The sequence below is a fragment of the Eucyclogobius newberryi genome, unplaced genomic scaffold, assembly GCF_026437365.1.
Source record: "Eucyclogobius newberryi isolate DKJ021-1_F unplaced genomic scaffold, fEucNew1.0.hap1 SCAF_9, whole genome shotgun sequence".
Classification (NCBI taxonomy): domain Eukaryota; kingdom Metazoa; phylum Chordata; class Actinopteri; order Gobiiformes; family Gobiidae; genus Eucyclogobius; species Eucyclogobius newberryi.
The window spans coordinates 22914609-22929322 of NW_027316532.1; the positions used below are offsets into that span (position 1 = coordinate 22914609).

Here is a 14714-nt window from a genome sequence, read left to right on the forward strand (position 1 = left end):
CAGGAGTAAAAAAACATGCATAAATTCCTCCCATACAATCTTGAGTAAGGAAAAGCATTATGACATGGTTACTATTATAAAAAGGTACCATAATCATTATAAACATGAACAAGCTTTTGAGTAAATTTAACATCAGTCCAAACATAAAAGCAGAGCATTAAATAATTTAAAAATCTGTGTGAAAATCGTTCTTAATTCCCACTCGTACAGAGGTTCTTTGAAGAGCGTTTGGCGTTTCCCGCTCTCTCTCTCTCTCTCTCTCTCTCTCTCTCTCTCTCGACTGGAAAAGAAGTGCCTCCAAACTAAACAATCCTGTCTGCTTCAAATTAGGCCAGACGTGGAGAAGGGCGCGCGTTTCCAGGCACAGTGGCATTTTCAGGAAATTGCACCCCCGACTCTCACTGTAGCATAAAGAAAGGAAGAGTTTAAGGATGTCCAGACAGTGAGGTGCGGCCTCAAAAAACATTCAACAGCTTAGAACGACTGCCACTGCGAATAAGTGTGTGTTTCTACAATTTAGAGATGCAAAATGTGAGTTATGTTATTATTATTATGCATTTTTCAGCCATTTACAGTCCTGGATGTGGGCCAATAAACTTAGAAGTGAAATAAATACTTAACAACGATGGTTAAAAGCGACGTAAAGTTCTGTAGTTAAGTCAAATGTTAAGATGTTTTAAGATGTGCTTTGATTGAGTCATTTTTACGGTGGATACTTTTTTCCTTCACAACATTCGAGAGCACGTGTCTGCGCTTTCAAGTGTGAAAAATATACATGAAAAGCACAAAAAAACTGGAAAACTTTAAATTTATTGAGCAAAAATTCACACAATTCTTCATCAAAATCACCAAATTTCGCGCTTTAGCAGATCTCAAAATTTGTGTGAAATGCTTTTACTTTTTACTGTCAAAGTACATTTTTTAACAGTAAACAGTACTTCAAAACTTTTACTTAAGTACGTTGATTAGTGTATGTGCTACTATACATTTACTCGAGTATCTGTACTTTTACTTAAATAACAAAGTACTTCTTACTACCAAGCGCAAAAGGGAAGAACCTCAGAGATGTTTTTGACCAAGACTTTCTATTAAATCTGACAAACCAAATCAGCAAAGCCTGGTGGAGGGTCATGCGATTTACGGGTCAGATCTGTGGAGAGATGACCCTGCGCACAGAAAGAATACATTTTTTTTAGGTACTTTTGAGCAAAACACCTGCAAAACACTTGCAAAACATCTGCAAAACACCTGCAAAACACCTGCATAACACCTGCACAACACCTGCAAAACACCTGCATAACACCTGCCTAACACCTGCAAAACATCTGCAAAACATCTGCAAAACACCTGCATAACACCTGCAAAACACCTGCATAACACCTGCAAAACACCAACAAAACACCTGCATAACATCTGAAAAACACCTGCATAACACCTGCAAAACATCTGCAAAACACCTGCATAACACCTGCAAAACACCTGCATAACACATGCAAAACACCAACAAAACACCTGCATAACATCTGAAAAACACCTGCATAACACCTGCAAAACATCTGCAAAACACCTGCATAACACCTGCAAAACACCAACAAAACACCTGCATAACATCTGAAAAACACCTGCAAAACACCTGCATAACACCTGCATAACACCTGCAAAACACCTGCAAAACACCAACAAAACACCTGCATAACATCTGAAAAACACCTGCAAAACACCTGCAAAACACCTGCAAAACACCAACAAAACACCTGCACAACACCTGCAAAACACCTGCAAAACATCTGCAAAACACCTGCATAACACCTGCAAAACACCTGCAAAACATCTGCAAAACACCTGCATAACACCTGCCTAACACCTGCAAAACACCTGCCTAACACCTACAAAACACCTGCAAAACACCTGCATAACACCTGCAAAACACCTGCATAATGTTATGGAAAAATAATAATAAGAATCTGGCCCTCTGCCTGGTTTCAATTTCGATTCAATTCAATTCATTTTTGTGACGCCCAAAGTCACAGCCTGACATCTACATGTCTGGACACCCTCACACCATCAGCTGCTTTGTTCTTCAGAGCCGGTAAACTTCCTGCCTTCCCAATCGAATAAAAGGAACCACGGGTGTCCAGGACGAGCCTGTTCTCTAAGGTGTCGGCAGTCAAAATGTAAATGTAAACCCTGTATTCTCTTGTTGTCCTTTTGCCTGTGCCATTTGCATCTATGTCCTCTAAGACCTGCTTGTGAATTGAATTAATGCAAATGTTATGTATGTCTCCTTCCTCCTAAAACCACTGTTTCTTGGATGTCCCATTTGCTCCTTGGTTCCTTTGTACCTGAGAGACCAGTGACCGGGAACTTCTGTGTGTGTGTGGTCATGTGACCATCTGTGATATAAGGAAGGGGACAGAGGTGGGACGGGGAACTTGGGAGAGACACATTTTGGGAAGCAGGCAAGAGACAGACGCGTGGACTCGGCCTTCCATGAGAATGGCCGAGTCCACACGAGTCAACTTGCTTCTTTGTCTTATCGAGAGATTTTTGCCACCACAATAACACCTGCAAAACACCAACAAAACACCTGCATAACATCTGCAAAACACTTGCATAACACCTGCAAAACACCAACAAAACACCTGCATAACACCTGCAAAACACCAACAAAACACCTGCATAACATCTGCAAAACACCTGCAAAACATCTGCAAAACACCTGCATAACACCTGCAAAACATCTGCATAACACCTGCAAAACACCTGCATAACACCTGCAAAACATCTGCATAACACCTGCAAAACACCTGCATAACACCTGCAAAACACCAACAAAACACCTGCATAACACCCGCAAAACACCAACAAAACACCTGCAAAACACCAACAAAACACGTGCAAACCATGCAATGCTTTCAAACGTAGCTGTGATCAACATGTTTGTGTCCAGCCCTTGTCCTTAACGCCTCGGACAGACTGCGAGAGGAAAAAAGACTCTCTGATAGTTCTCTGGCTCGTCCGTGTAAGTGCGTCAATGCTGTTGCCACCAAAGTGAAACCGGGGGAAAACATGCGTATTTAGCTATGAATCACTCGCTGGTGGAGGTTTATTTTCAATTAGGGTAAATAATTTCCCTCTGGACGGCCCCATCTCCGACAGTGCAGGCTCGTGTTCACTGAGGCGACGCCACGAGGGAGCGATTAGACCGGGACTGACAGATGAAAACAGTTATGGGACAGAGCAGAGGGGGCCAGAGGGGCGCTGGACATAATGAGGGTCTATTACAGAAGGAGATGATCAGTGACGACTACTCGGAGGAGAGACGTGGAACTAATGACGTGGTCAAGACAACTCCACCCGGTGTGCGCCATATTCAGAGTCATCAGAGGCGGCGTAGCTAAAAATGTAGAGTAACACAATAGTATTCAAGTAAAAGTATGTCTTAGTGGTCCACACAAGACTTAACAAGTATTCAACTCGAGTATGTGTAACTTTAAGTGGAACTGTCTGAGTTATAGGACAAAGATAGACACAGAAATATGAGAAAAACAAATTAACACCAGAAGAATCACCAACATTTTTAGATTTATACTGGTAATGCTGTAGATTAAAGTCCCTTAGTAAACTATCTATAATGCGGTAATAAGCACTTTTAGTCATTTATCACTTAATTACTTGAAAACCGTTTCACAAGCAGTTTATAAGAGCTATGTTCTGTCTAATCAGAGGCGAAGTAGCTAAACATTTAGAGTAAAACAATAGTATTCAAGTAAAAGTACAACGTAGTGGTCCACACAAGATTAAACAAGTATTTAACTTGAGTATGTGTAACTTTAAGTGGAACTGTCTGAGTTAAAGGACAAAGATAGACACCAGAAGAATCACACCTCCCTTAGTAAACTATTTATAATGCGGTAATAAGCACTGATTAAGGCTCGTATACACATTTTGTACATGCTTTACTAACACACACATGCATTTGTTCAAGCTACAAATGCTAGTAATTGTTTAAGTGCAAATAGTTTAAAAAAAAAAAAAAATCTTATCGACGCATCATAAATAGTTGACTAAGGAACATTAATCTAAAGCGTGCATCATTGACAACACAACGTTTTTGTCACTGTTACATCAAACCAATCATTTCCCGAGTCGTTTGAGGAAAAAAACGACTCTGAGAACTAAAGTGTGTTCTAAAAGTGACTGAAATGAATGTGAGTGAGTAAATGTACTGCCCAGACATAAAACTAATGTCCCAGTCAGGACCACTCTATTCATCATATTCATACTATCGCTCTCTCTCTCTCTCGCGCTCTGTCCTCGTTCTTGTTGCTGTAACAACTGTATTCTGCAACCTAAGTTCACCTCGTCTCCACGGCAGCGACAGAACCATCTGCTTCCTCGGCCTCTTCAGCCTCTCAATGTATATTTTCCAAAACAGCATGTCCAAAGCGCGATTGCAAAAATAAGTATCGGAAAGTAACTGAATGTATGCACCGAAAATACATATTCAGAACGTTCCTCTTTCTATCGTTTCTTTCCTAGAATCAAAGGAATACACTGCAGTATTTGATCACGTAAGTAAGTGCCTGGTATTACTAAGGGAAACAGAAAACACTGCTCTTGTGGTGAGTGCATTTTTTTCATCTCCTTGTCAAATCAGTAATAAATAAAATCATAAGAAACATCCTATGTCACGTTTTCACTATCGCAACTCAGCGTCAAAGTATTCTAAGTACTCAGTAGACAACCTGATTGGACCGTGTAACAGAAGACGTTGCAGAATACATTTTAATCCAGGTATTCTGTAACTAAATACATGTTCTGACTAGTATTCTTCTGCACACAGGCCACGTCGAACCTGGAAATGAACTAGAACAAAACCTTCGACTGAACCTGGACTAAATCAGGTTTAAACCAGGACTAGAACTGAGTCAAATCAAGTCTACATCAGGACTAAACTGAGCTCAAACTATAAGAGCAAACATAATGTGAACACAACCCAAACAGAAACTTCGCTCTTATTTATTCATCAAATATTTGCATGTTAAAGGCCAAGGGAAGCGCGAGGAGATTTTCTCTCGAATTTAGAACCATTTTATCTTGATCTAGTTGAGAAAATGTAGAATTTATAAAGATTTTCTTTTAGATAAAGTGATAAATATATTTGAAATGCTGTTCAAGCTGTGACAAACATGACTTGTAAATGCAATTCATATAAAATGACCCTCTCTTCAAAGTGTTCTTGCAATAATCTTGTTGTCGTTGTATTTTTATTTTATTTTTTTGCATGAAGTGAAGTTGTAACCATGTGTATTTACTGTCACTTCACAACACATCAAAAGTACTTGTTTTAAAAGTTGACTGCAGTGTTTCGATCGGTGCGTAATGTCTCCCTCTAGTGGTGAAAAAGACGCCACTACGAGCCGTGTGTTTTTCTCCAGTTTTCCTTTTTATTCATGTGTGCACTGCACCTGGGCAATATGTACATCCTGTAAACAGAACTGAAAGGAGCACGTCGTACACATTATTTTCTTTAGTAATACTTTGAACAGCAGACAGGCAAACACATAACATACAGTAATGAGGACCCTCCTAAACGGGACCCTCGCCCACACAAACGACTCACATCCTGGGACTACCTTATACTAGAGGCTAACTTTAGCTGTAAGATCAGAGAGAGCAGGTGGAGGAAGGGGCAGAGTGTGTTCCCATCGACTTTCCTGCTTCATTTGTCCTTTGAACCGAACAATATCCTTCAAAAAAACAAAAAAATACACCGTCATTTGAGACATAATGCTCTAAAAAAGTGAAATAAAAGAGATGTTTTTCATGATACTGTCTTTGAACAAGCCCTCCATACCAGACTGACGTTAAACATTTGAATGAGGATATATTTAGCAGTCTTCAATGTGAAAAAGCAGAAATAAAAAAGGCATTAAACAATCAGTCAGTCAATTAAATTAGTATTTATATGCGTTATATTGTGAATTCAAGTCACTGGTTGTAATATATGTCTTTAAGGTCCAAAATAGATTGAATTTAATTAATTATAAATAATAAAAAGTGTCAGTGCAGTCATAAGATATAATAATGTACAGTATATATACAAAAATAAACTAAATTAAAGTAAAATGCACATTCCAGAAATATCTTATAATCTTTCACAATTAGAAAAATAATGAGAAGGAAAAAAAACATTATTGCATTAGTGATATAAAGAAAACACATAAATAAATAAGTAGGTAAATCAGTATTTTAGTAGCATTTTAGAGACATTGTTACGCTCAGGAGACAATTCCACATTTCAGTCCAATAAAGAAACTATAAACAGCAGTTCAAGAAATGGAAATAAGTCATAAAATAAATGAATTTCTTTCAAAGCTGCAGTGTGCTTTTATAGCGTTGGTTATGTGCTGTTATGTCGTGGTTTTCAGTGCCGTTTGATGTATAAATGTTAAGTGAAATGTTATATTTAATCAAATAAATAAAATTAATATAATTATAAGAGTACATAACAATTTATCACTAACAAATCGCAGTTTTGATGGTATTTTACTTCAGTTTATACCAGCTCAAAGACATGAGAATGCATGTTAATTAAGATTTTTAACACTATTTTTTGTGAATTATGTAAACAACTTGCCATTCAGTGATTTTAAATGATAGACTTTTTTCATTTAACCTGAAGTGACGACTTAAAACACTGTCAAATTAATGTTTTTTCCCCATAATTCCCTTAAAATTACCTAATCCAATATCTGAAATTTAATCTTAGACACTTGGAATCCCATGTTTGAATTTGTATCAACATTCAAACTATTTTTATCCATTTTAACAGGACGTTTATTAAATTTTCCGGAAGACGTTTGCATCATTTGGACCTTAAAAAAACATGTTGCAAATGAAACGCCGGTGACCGTTTTGACCGTCGTTAAAAGTAAACAACCAACACTCAGGCCGTCCCAGAATCCTCCGCTCCCATTGGTGGGTTCAAGTTTCAGGGACGTCGACGGAGGAAAAAGTGGTCGTTGCACACACACCTACAGTACTTTAGAGCTAAATATAGTCTTTAATATCCACGTTTGTATCCGCTTCAGCCGCTAGCGCTTCGTCGCGTAGTTTGTCTGTCCCTGTTTGTAACTACGGGGGGGTCGGTTTGTAGCAGGGGGGCACATATAAAGGCAGACGTCGCGGGGGCGTGGCCGGAGACCAGGCGTTTCTCATCAGTAAAGCGCTTTCTGTCCTTGGCTGTCGAATTCCGACCAAGCGTCGTTCAGTTCCATGAAAATCATCTTGGCGTATTGTTCGTAAGGTTGTCCCGTTGCCTGTCGAGAAAGGGAAACGCAAACAAGTGTTAGTGGGACAATAAACTGAAAAGAAAAGAGAGCTCACGAGTCACGAGTGGTAATTTTGACGTCGTAATGAAAGAAGAATACTAGGAATGTGAGTAATGTGCAAAATGTCCCCCTGAAAACATGAAAAATGAGTAAGATTTGTGCGATATGTGTAAGGAAATCAAGGAAAACTGTCTTTTAAGTTGAATTCAGGCATCACGTTTACTACTACCCAAGAATTTGAAGTGGACCAAGTCAAGAATCAAGTGCAAACGCAGCCAAAATTAATAATTAAAGCGGCATTACACAGTTTTCAAACCGCAAAAAACCTTAGTATGTATTTAAATATAGTTAAAAGAAGAAGAAGAATATATTTGGTTTATGCAGCACTTTTCAGGGCACGCAAAGACGCTTTACAAAACAGTCATATAAAGAAAATTAATCAAACAAACTGTACAGAAACAACAGAAACAGCAGTAAATCACATGAATTTAAAGATTAAAGACAGTTTCTAAGTATATGTTTTCAACCTTGTGATTGATTGCCTTCCATTGATCATCTAATCCACTCAGTGATGTGATTGTACTGCATGATTTACTTAAACTCATCGCTGAATGTGACTCTCTGTCCCTCTGATTGGCTAAAACGTCCACGTTTATGAGCACGAGATGTTTAAAGGGCCAAAATGTGAAGCGTTTGAGCATTTGTCGAGAGGGATTTCAGACCACAGCTGCAAAACTGGCAACGGCAACAGGTAAGAACACAATAACTGACTATATTTGTTATTTATGTCAACACTAAGTAAGGTCAAATAGTTAGTTTTGGGTCCTCTTTTCTAACCAGGGATATACTTGTTATTAGGGATGTCAAGATTATTTATTTTGTTAATATTGAAGATTATTCAAGTCGCAAAAAGAGCGTTTTAGAAGCCAAGTATTTTTAAATTGCCTTTACCGTATTTTCTGGACTATAAGTAGCAACAGAGTATAAGTCGCACCAGCCAAAAAATGCATAATAGAGAAAAAAAAAACACATATGAGTCACTCCGGAGAATAAGTACATAAGTATAAATATAAGTATAAGTCGCACCCCGGCCAAAACTACGACTTATAGTCCGGAAAATACAGTATTTGTTTAGTCAATAATCAAGATTTTTCAGGTCGCAAAAAGAACTAAGCGAGTTTTAGAAGCCAAATTAAGTATTTTTAATTCACCTTTACTTGTTTTTGAAGCTGGTCATAAACTTGTAGAAAAGTAATGTGTTAAACAAATGCAAATTTGGAAATGCAAGAAAATGAACTATTTATCCATTGTTTGGTCATGGTCCCTGTAATCGTGCATAATCTTTAATCGTGACACTGTAATGTGACGTTGTAGGTGAACTCCTCTGAAATTTGGCTCGCCAGACCACGTTTTGCCGCCCCGATGTCTCCAAGTTCAGTCCTGACATTGCTCCTGAACATCTTGGTCTCCGCCGCGGTCGCACCGGGAGACGCCAAACCCCAAGATGAACACATAGACGACGTGAACATCTTTTTGACGATGGCGTGGCAGGTCGCTAACCACATCGGCCCCAACTCCAGCTGCTACGTCTGCGGCCTGATGCCTTACACCGCTGGAGAAGGCCTCCCCCTCATGGCCTTGCCGGCTTCGGACTGCGACACGTGCCACCTGCTCCACGTCCGTGAGCCGCAATCCTACTCGCACCCGCGCTGTCCCAGAACGAGCAAAATGCGTCCTCTGAACTGCTCGACGACGTACGGCAACTGCGTCAAGTGCGTGGGCGCCCCGAAGCCGGTCCCCGTGCAGCTCGTGCCCCAACCGTTCCAATGGTGCCTGGAAAACGACGGCGGGACGACCGTGGGCTATTCCAACTGCGTGCGCACGTTCAAATGGGACCCCGAACGCGCCGTGCAGGGGTTCCCCGCCGTGAACGCGCCGCCGGACGAGTGCCTGGTGGAGGCGGGAGCAGAGCATCTCGCCGCTTTGGCTCGCAGGTCGGCGGAGTGCTCCATCTCCTCGCCCGTCGGGATGTACTGGGTCTGCGGCGGCCTGGCGTATCCGTACCTTCCCGTGCATTACAAAGGCAGGTGCGGACTGGCCTATGTCGTCCCGGCGATGCGTGTGGCGCACAAGCTTCCGGGAAAAAACACACAAGCGACGAGGCGTAAACGCGGGGCTTCGGATGTTTTCGGGACGCACCACCAGTCGCCGGTCAAGAACGTGCTCGGGCCGCTGCTCCCCTTCTACGGGGTCATGTCGGCGCTGGATCAGATTGCAGACCTGTCGCACGCCATAGAGATGATCGCCAACGAAACGGGGAGAGCCCTGCAGCTGATGGCGAGCGAGCTGGCGTCCGTCAGGCTGCTGGCTCTGCAGAACCGCGCGGCCCTGGACTTCCTCCTGGCAGCGCAAGGCGGGACGTGCGCCGTCATCGGGCAAGAGTGCTGTACGTTCGTGCCGGATTATAACGCCACCATAAACGATATAGTCAGTCACTTGTACAAGACCGGTCAAACGGTTCATCAGAATGCGTCGTCGTCCCTGTTCGACTGGTTGGCGCCCACATTCGGCTTGTTCACCCATCGTTTCGTGGAGGCTGTGATCATTTTGATTGTGGTCATCGTGGTTTTGTCTCTTTTTGTATCATGTGCTAAGAAGTTCCTTTGCAATATGTCTTAACTTGATTTTTCCTAAAATGCCGGAATAAAATGTCTGTTCCTGAACCCTGTGTAGTGTAATATATGATTTTATTCACCAATTATTTTATTTAATTGACATGCATTTGCATGATCTCTCTGGGTGGAGTCTGCATGTTCTCCCCGTGTTACCGTGGGTTCTCTCCGGGTTCTCCGGCTTCCTCCCACCAACATGCATGTGTGAGGCAAAATTGGTAACTCTAAATTGGCCCTAGTGAATGAATGTGAGAGTGAATGTCTGTAATGTCTATGTCTCTGTGTTAGCCCTGCGACGAGTTGGCCACTGTCCAGGGTGTACCCCGCCTAATGCCCGAAGTCACTGGGATAGGCTCCAGTCACCCGCGACCCCGAAAGGGAACAAGCGGTAGAAAATGGATGGATGCATTTGGGGAATTTGGATTTTGATATTAATTTCAGTCACACCCACAGCCTGAACCCGCCACACCCATTTTAGACCTGGTTTGGTCCTTGGTTGACCCTTGTATATACCTGGAATAGTCCTGTTTTAGACCTGGTTTAGTCCTTGGTTGAACCTTGTAAATACCTGGAATAGTCCTGCTTTAGACCTGGTTTAGTCCTTGGTTGACCCTAGTATAGACCTGGAATAGTCCTGTTTTAGACCTGGTTTAGTCCTTGGTTGACCCTAGTATATACCTGGAATAGTCCTGTTTTAGACCTGGTTTAGTCCTTGGTTGAACCTTGTAAATACCTGGAATAGTCCTGCTTTAGACCTGGTTTAGTCCTTGGTTGACCCTAGTATATACCTGGAATAGTCCTGTTTTAGACCTGGTTTAGTCCTTGGTTGAGCCTAGTATATACCTGGAATAGTCCTGTTTTAGACCTGGTTTAGATCCAATGGCACTTGGAAACATTTTAGTTCTAACTGTAAACCGTACTTGATTGTGTACCTCTGCTTTGCGGTTTAAATAAACGTTACTCATACAGTACGTGCACGGGTCTGACCTTGTCCGGGTGCACCACGAGGACGGCCTTCCTGTAGACCTTCTTGACCTGCTCTGGGGTGACGAGGTCGGCCATGCCCACAGGCTTCCAGCGCGTCTCGCCCTCCCACAACACCGTGTGCATGGTGGACAGCAGCGCCCGGATGTTACGCTCTTTACCCTCGATCCAGTCCAAGATCTGACACACAAACGACCAGCGGTTTATGAGAAGGAGAACACATCAGCAAACGCCTAAAACCTATGTGCTTCCTTTGTAGTGAGATGATGGGTCCTTTGTAATGAGTTAATTGTTCCTTTTGTAATGAGTGATTGGTTCCTTTGTAGTGAGTTAATGGTTCCTTTGTAATTAGTTAATGGTTCCTTTGTAGTGAGTTAATGGTTCCTTTGTAATGAATGAATGGTTCCTTTGTTGTGAGATGATGGTTCCTTTGTAGTGAGTTAATTGTTCCTTTTGTAATGAGTTAATGGTTCCTTTGTAGTGAGTTAATGGTTCCTTTGTAATGAGTGAATGGTTCCTTTGTAATGAATGAATGGTTCCTTTGTAGTGAGACTATGGTTCCTTTGTAGTGAGTTCATATTTCCTTTTGTAATGAGTTAATGGTTCCTTTGTAATGAGTTAATGGTTCTTTTGTAATGAATTAATGGTTCCCTTATTATGAGTTTATGGTTCCTTTGTAGTGAGATGATGGGTCCTTTGCAGTGAGTTAATGGTTCCTTTGTAGTGAGATGATGGGTCTTTGTAGTGAGTTAATGGTTCCTTTGTAATGAGTGAATGGTTCCTTTGTAATGAATGAATGGTTATTTTGTAATGAATTAATGGTTCCCTTATTATGAGTTTATGGTTCCTTTGTAGTGAGATGATGGGTCCTTTGCAGTGAGTTAATGGTTCCTTTGTAGTGAGATGATGGGTCCTTTGTAGTGAGTTAATGGTTCCTTTGTAATGAGTTAATGGTTCCTTTGTAAAGAGTTAATGGTTCCTTTGTAAAGAGTTAATGGTCCCCTTATAATGAGTTAATGGTTCCTTTGTAGTGATAAAGTCTAAAGAATAAAGTAGAAGGCGGTAAATGCACCTTTAAACAGCATTAAAAAGCAACAATAACAACATTTAATTGCATTGTCGACTGTATTAATAACTTGTATATGACACATCTAAATCTAATATAACATAATCTACAGCTCTGTTTTTCTTTATAATTTACATTACAGGTATTTTATAACGTTTGAATGAGAAATATGTTCAGTGTGTCTAGTTGATATTGTATTACCGGTAGGTTATTAGGTTTTTGCACATAAAATGTATATAATTTATAATTTAAATATTGTATTCTAATCTAATTGTATTGTCTCTATCCCTTTTTGTCATTTTCCTAATTATATTTATGTCACAAATCATCAAAAAATAAAATAATACTCACAAACTGAAATTGCAGTTTTGATTGGATTTTGAAATATTGTGCAGTCCCAATAGGAACTGCTTTTTTATACTTAATACTGCTATTTTAAAAACCGTTAACACTCTGTAGATGCCCAAAACCGCCTCAGATGAAAGCCATTTCCTGTACCTTCAGTTTCTCTGGGTCCATCTCTCTGGCCATCTCCTCCTTCCTCATCTCGGCTATCGTCCTGGGGCCCTTCTTCTCTTTGGTCCCTGCGAAGCCCTGGGCCGACAGCAGGTCATCGAAGTTGGCGTTGGAGGCTTTGGGTTTGGCGCCTGGAGAAAGACACGTGCAAAAGACCGCTTCGTAATCGGCGTTTTAGTTGTTTGACACGTGTTATAGCAGTAGAGTTAAGTTTGTCTGTTTGCTAATCAGAGAAGTGGTAGAACACCTCCACCTACAGGCCAATATTGTAACTGTGGTATTTTATTGTAACGGAATTTTTACTTCTGACTCAATGCACTCCTCTTTAAATGTCTCAGATCTATACAAAAAAGGAAATATTTTTTTTATAAAAAAACATCTGGAACGTATGCTGCAATTATTTAAAATTCATTCATTTTTATGGAATCTTGATCGGGCGCTTTTTAAGGAGTTTCTGGCTTTTACAGTTTCAAGCGAGTGAGGGCAAAATTTGTATCGTAAATTACATTTTGTGGCGTAGTGGGATGAATATCGCTGCACACACAGGGTTCACACTCGCCCAATGTTTGTCCCGATGTGGACTTGGTTTGGTCCTGTTCTAGTCCAGGTTTAGTCCTGGTCTAGTCCTTGTTTAGTCCTGGTCTAGTCCTTGTTTAGTCCTGGTCTAGTTTAAGGTTTATTTTGATGTGGCCAATGTCCATGTGTGAACGCAGCCTTAGAGATTGTGAAGGAATATGTTTTTCTTCAACAAACATTGGGCAAATGTGAACTGGGAATCTTGATATTTTTTGTTGTTGCTGATTTTTGGTCAAAGGTAGCAAATTAATTTATAGTAATTTTATACAATGGTGTACACCAGGGGTGGGCAATTATTTTCCTCCGAGGCCATATTCGAATCCAGGCAAGTAGCGGATCATTGGTGTGAAAAAAAAAAAAATCAAGAAAATTAAATATCAAATAAAATATCACTTTTCTGTCAAATAGGCTATTGAATCTATTATTTAATTAATTTCAAGTCATATTTATTAAGGATACAAGTGCAGACAGATGCCTAAGGGCAAAAAAGAAAAAGAAAAAAAGTATAAAAATATTACTTGGCATGTTTGGCGGGCCGGATTATAAATACAAACGGGCCATATGTGGCCCGCGGGCCGTAGTTTGCCCACCCCTGATGTACATGGTAGTCAACACAGCATCCCTAGACAGGATGTTACCAAGACCATTTCCCTACAGAAAAGTACTTTTTACTTTTTAGTCCAGTTAAAATATGTACTATAAGTCGCACTGGAGTTTAAGTTGCACCAGCCAAAAAATGCATAATAGAAAAGAAAAAAACATATATAAGTTGCGCAGGAGTATGAAATGGGGTTGCATGTGTGAAAATAACAATTACATAGTTCCTTTTGTCATAATCTAAATATATAGTACTACTAATGCCACGGTAACACATCTGGCTCACCCATGTTGGCCTGAGCTTTTCCCGCTGCGCCGGGCGAGCCTCCTCCCATGAACACGTTGTAGTTGGGTCTGTTTTGCGGCGAGGCGTGGGGCATGGGGGCGTGGCTTGGGCTGGGTTTGGGCTGAGGAGCGGAGCCTGGTGCCTGCGGCTGCCATGCCCCAGCTGCCCCTACTGCCCCTGCTGCCCCTGCTGCCCCTGCTCCTCCTCCTCCGGGCTGCCACGACGGAAACCCAGCTCCTGTGTGCGGCTGCCAGGCTCCGGCGTGCTGCGGCGAGGGAGGGGGCCGCGACGGAGAGCCCATGGGGGGGACGGATGGGGTGGAGCCGGTGGGAGTGGTGGGTTTGCTGGAGAAGCCTGAGCCCCCTGAACAAGATGGGTGGAAAATGTCAATTACAGAGATAACTTATGATGATGAGTGTTTATGATCGTCGTTTTTTTCATATAATTTTCGAGTTTTAACCGTAGGAACACACCTGTTGGAATAGCTTCATACAAATCAAGAGACAGTTTGTGAATAAAAGTGGAAAAATATGTTAATTAATTTAATTAATTTAATTAATTTAATTAATTTAATTAATTTAATTAATTTAATTAATTTAATTAATTTAATTAATTTAATTAATTTAATTAATTTAATTAATTTTATTCAACACAATTAAATACAGTGAATTACATGGCAG

At 40.9% G+C, this 14714-nt stretch overlaps 1 protein-coding gene across 3 annotated transcripts in view; it reads right to left on the minus strand.

Moving 5' to 3' along the window:
* Positions 1–6946: 6946 nt before the first annotated feature.
* Positions 6947–14714, minus strand: part of dnajc6 (DnaJ (Hsp40) homolog, subfamily C, member 6) — a 44557-nt gene continuing 36789 nt past the window's right edge. For 2 of the 3 annotated variants that reach the window (XM_072437852.1, XM_072437851.1), the window contains 4 exons: positions 14035–14397; positions 12558–12706; positions 10997–11173; positions 6948–7325 (listed from right to left, as the gene is read on the minus strand). In XM_072437852.1, the coding sequence (XP_072293953.1) occupies positions 7224–7325; positions 10997–11173; positions 12558–12706; positions 14035–14397 (791 nt within the window). In that variant the 3' untranslated portion in view covers positions 6948–7223. Of the gene's footprint in view, positions 7326–10996; positions 11174–12557; positions 12707–14034; positions 14398–14714 lie in introns of all 3 variants that reach the window. The other variant, XM_072437850.1, reaches the window with a different exon arrangement.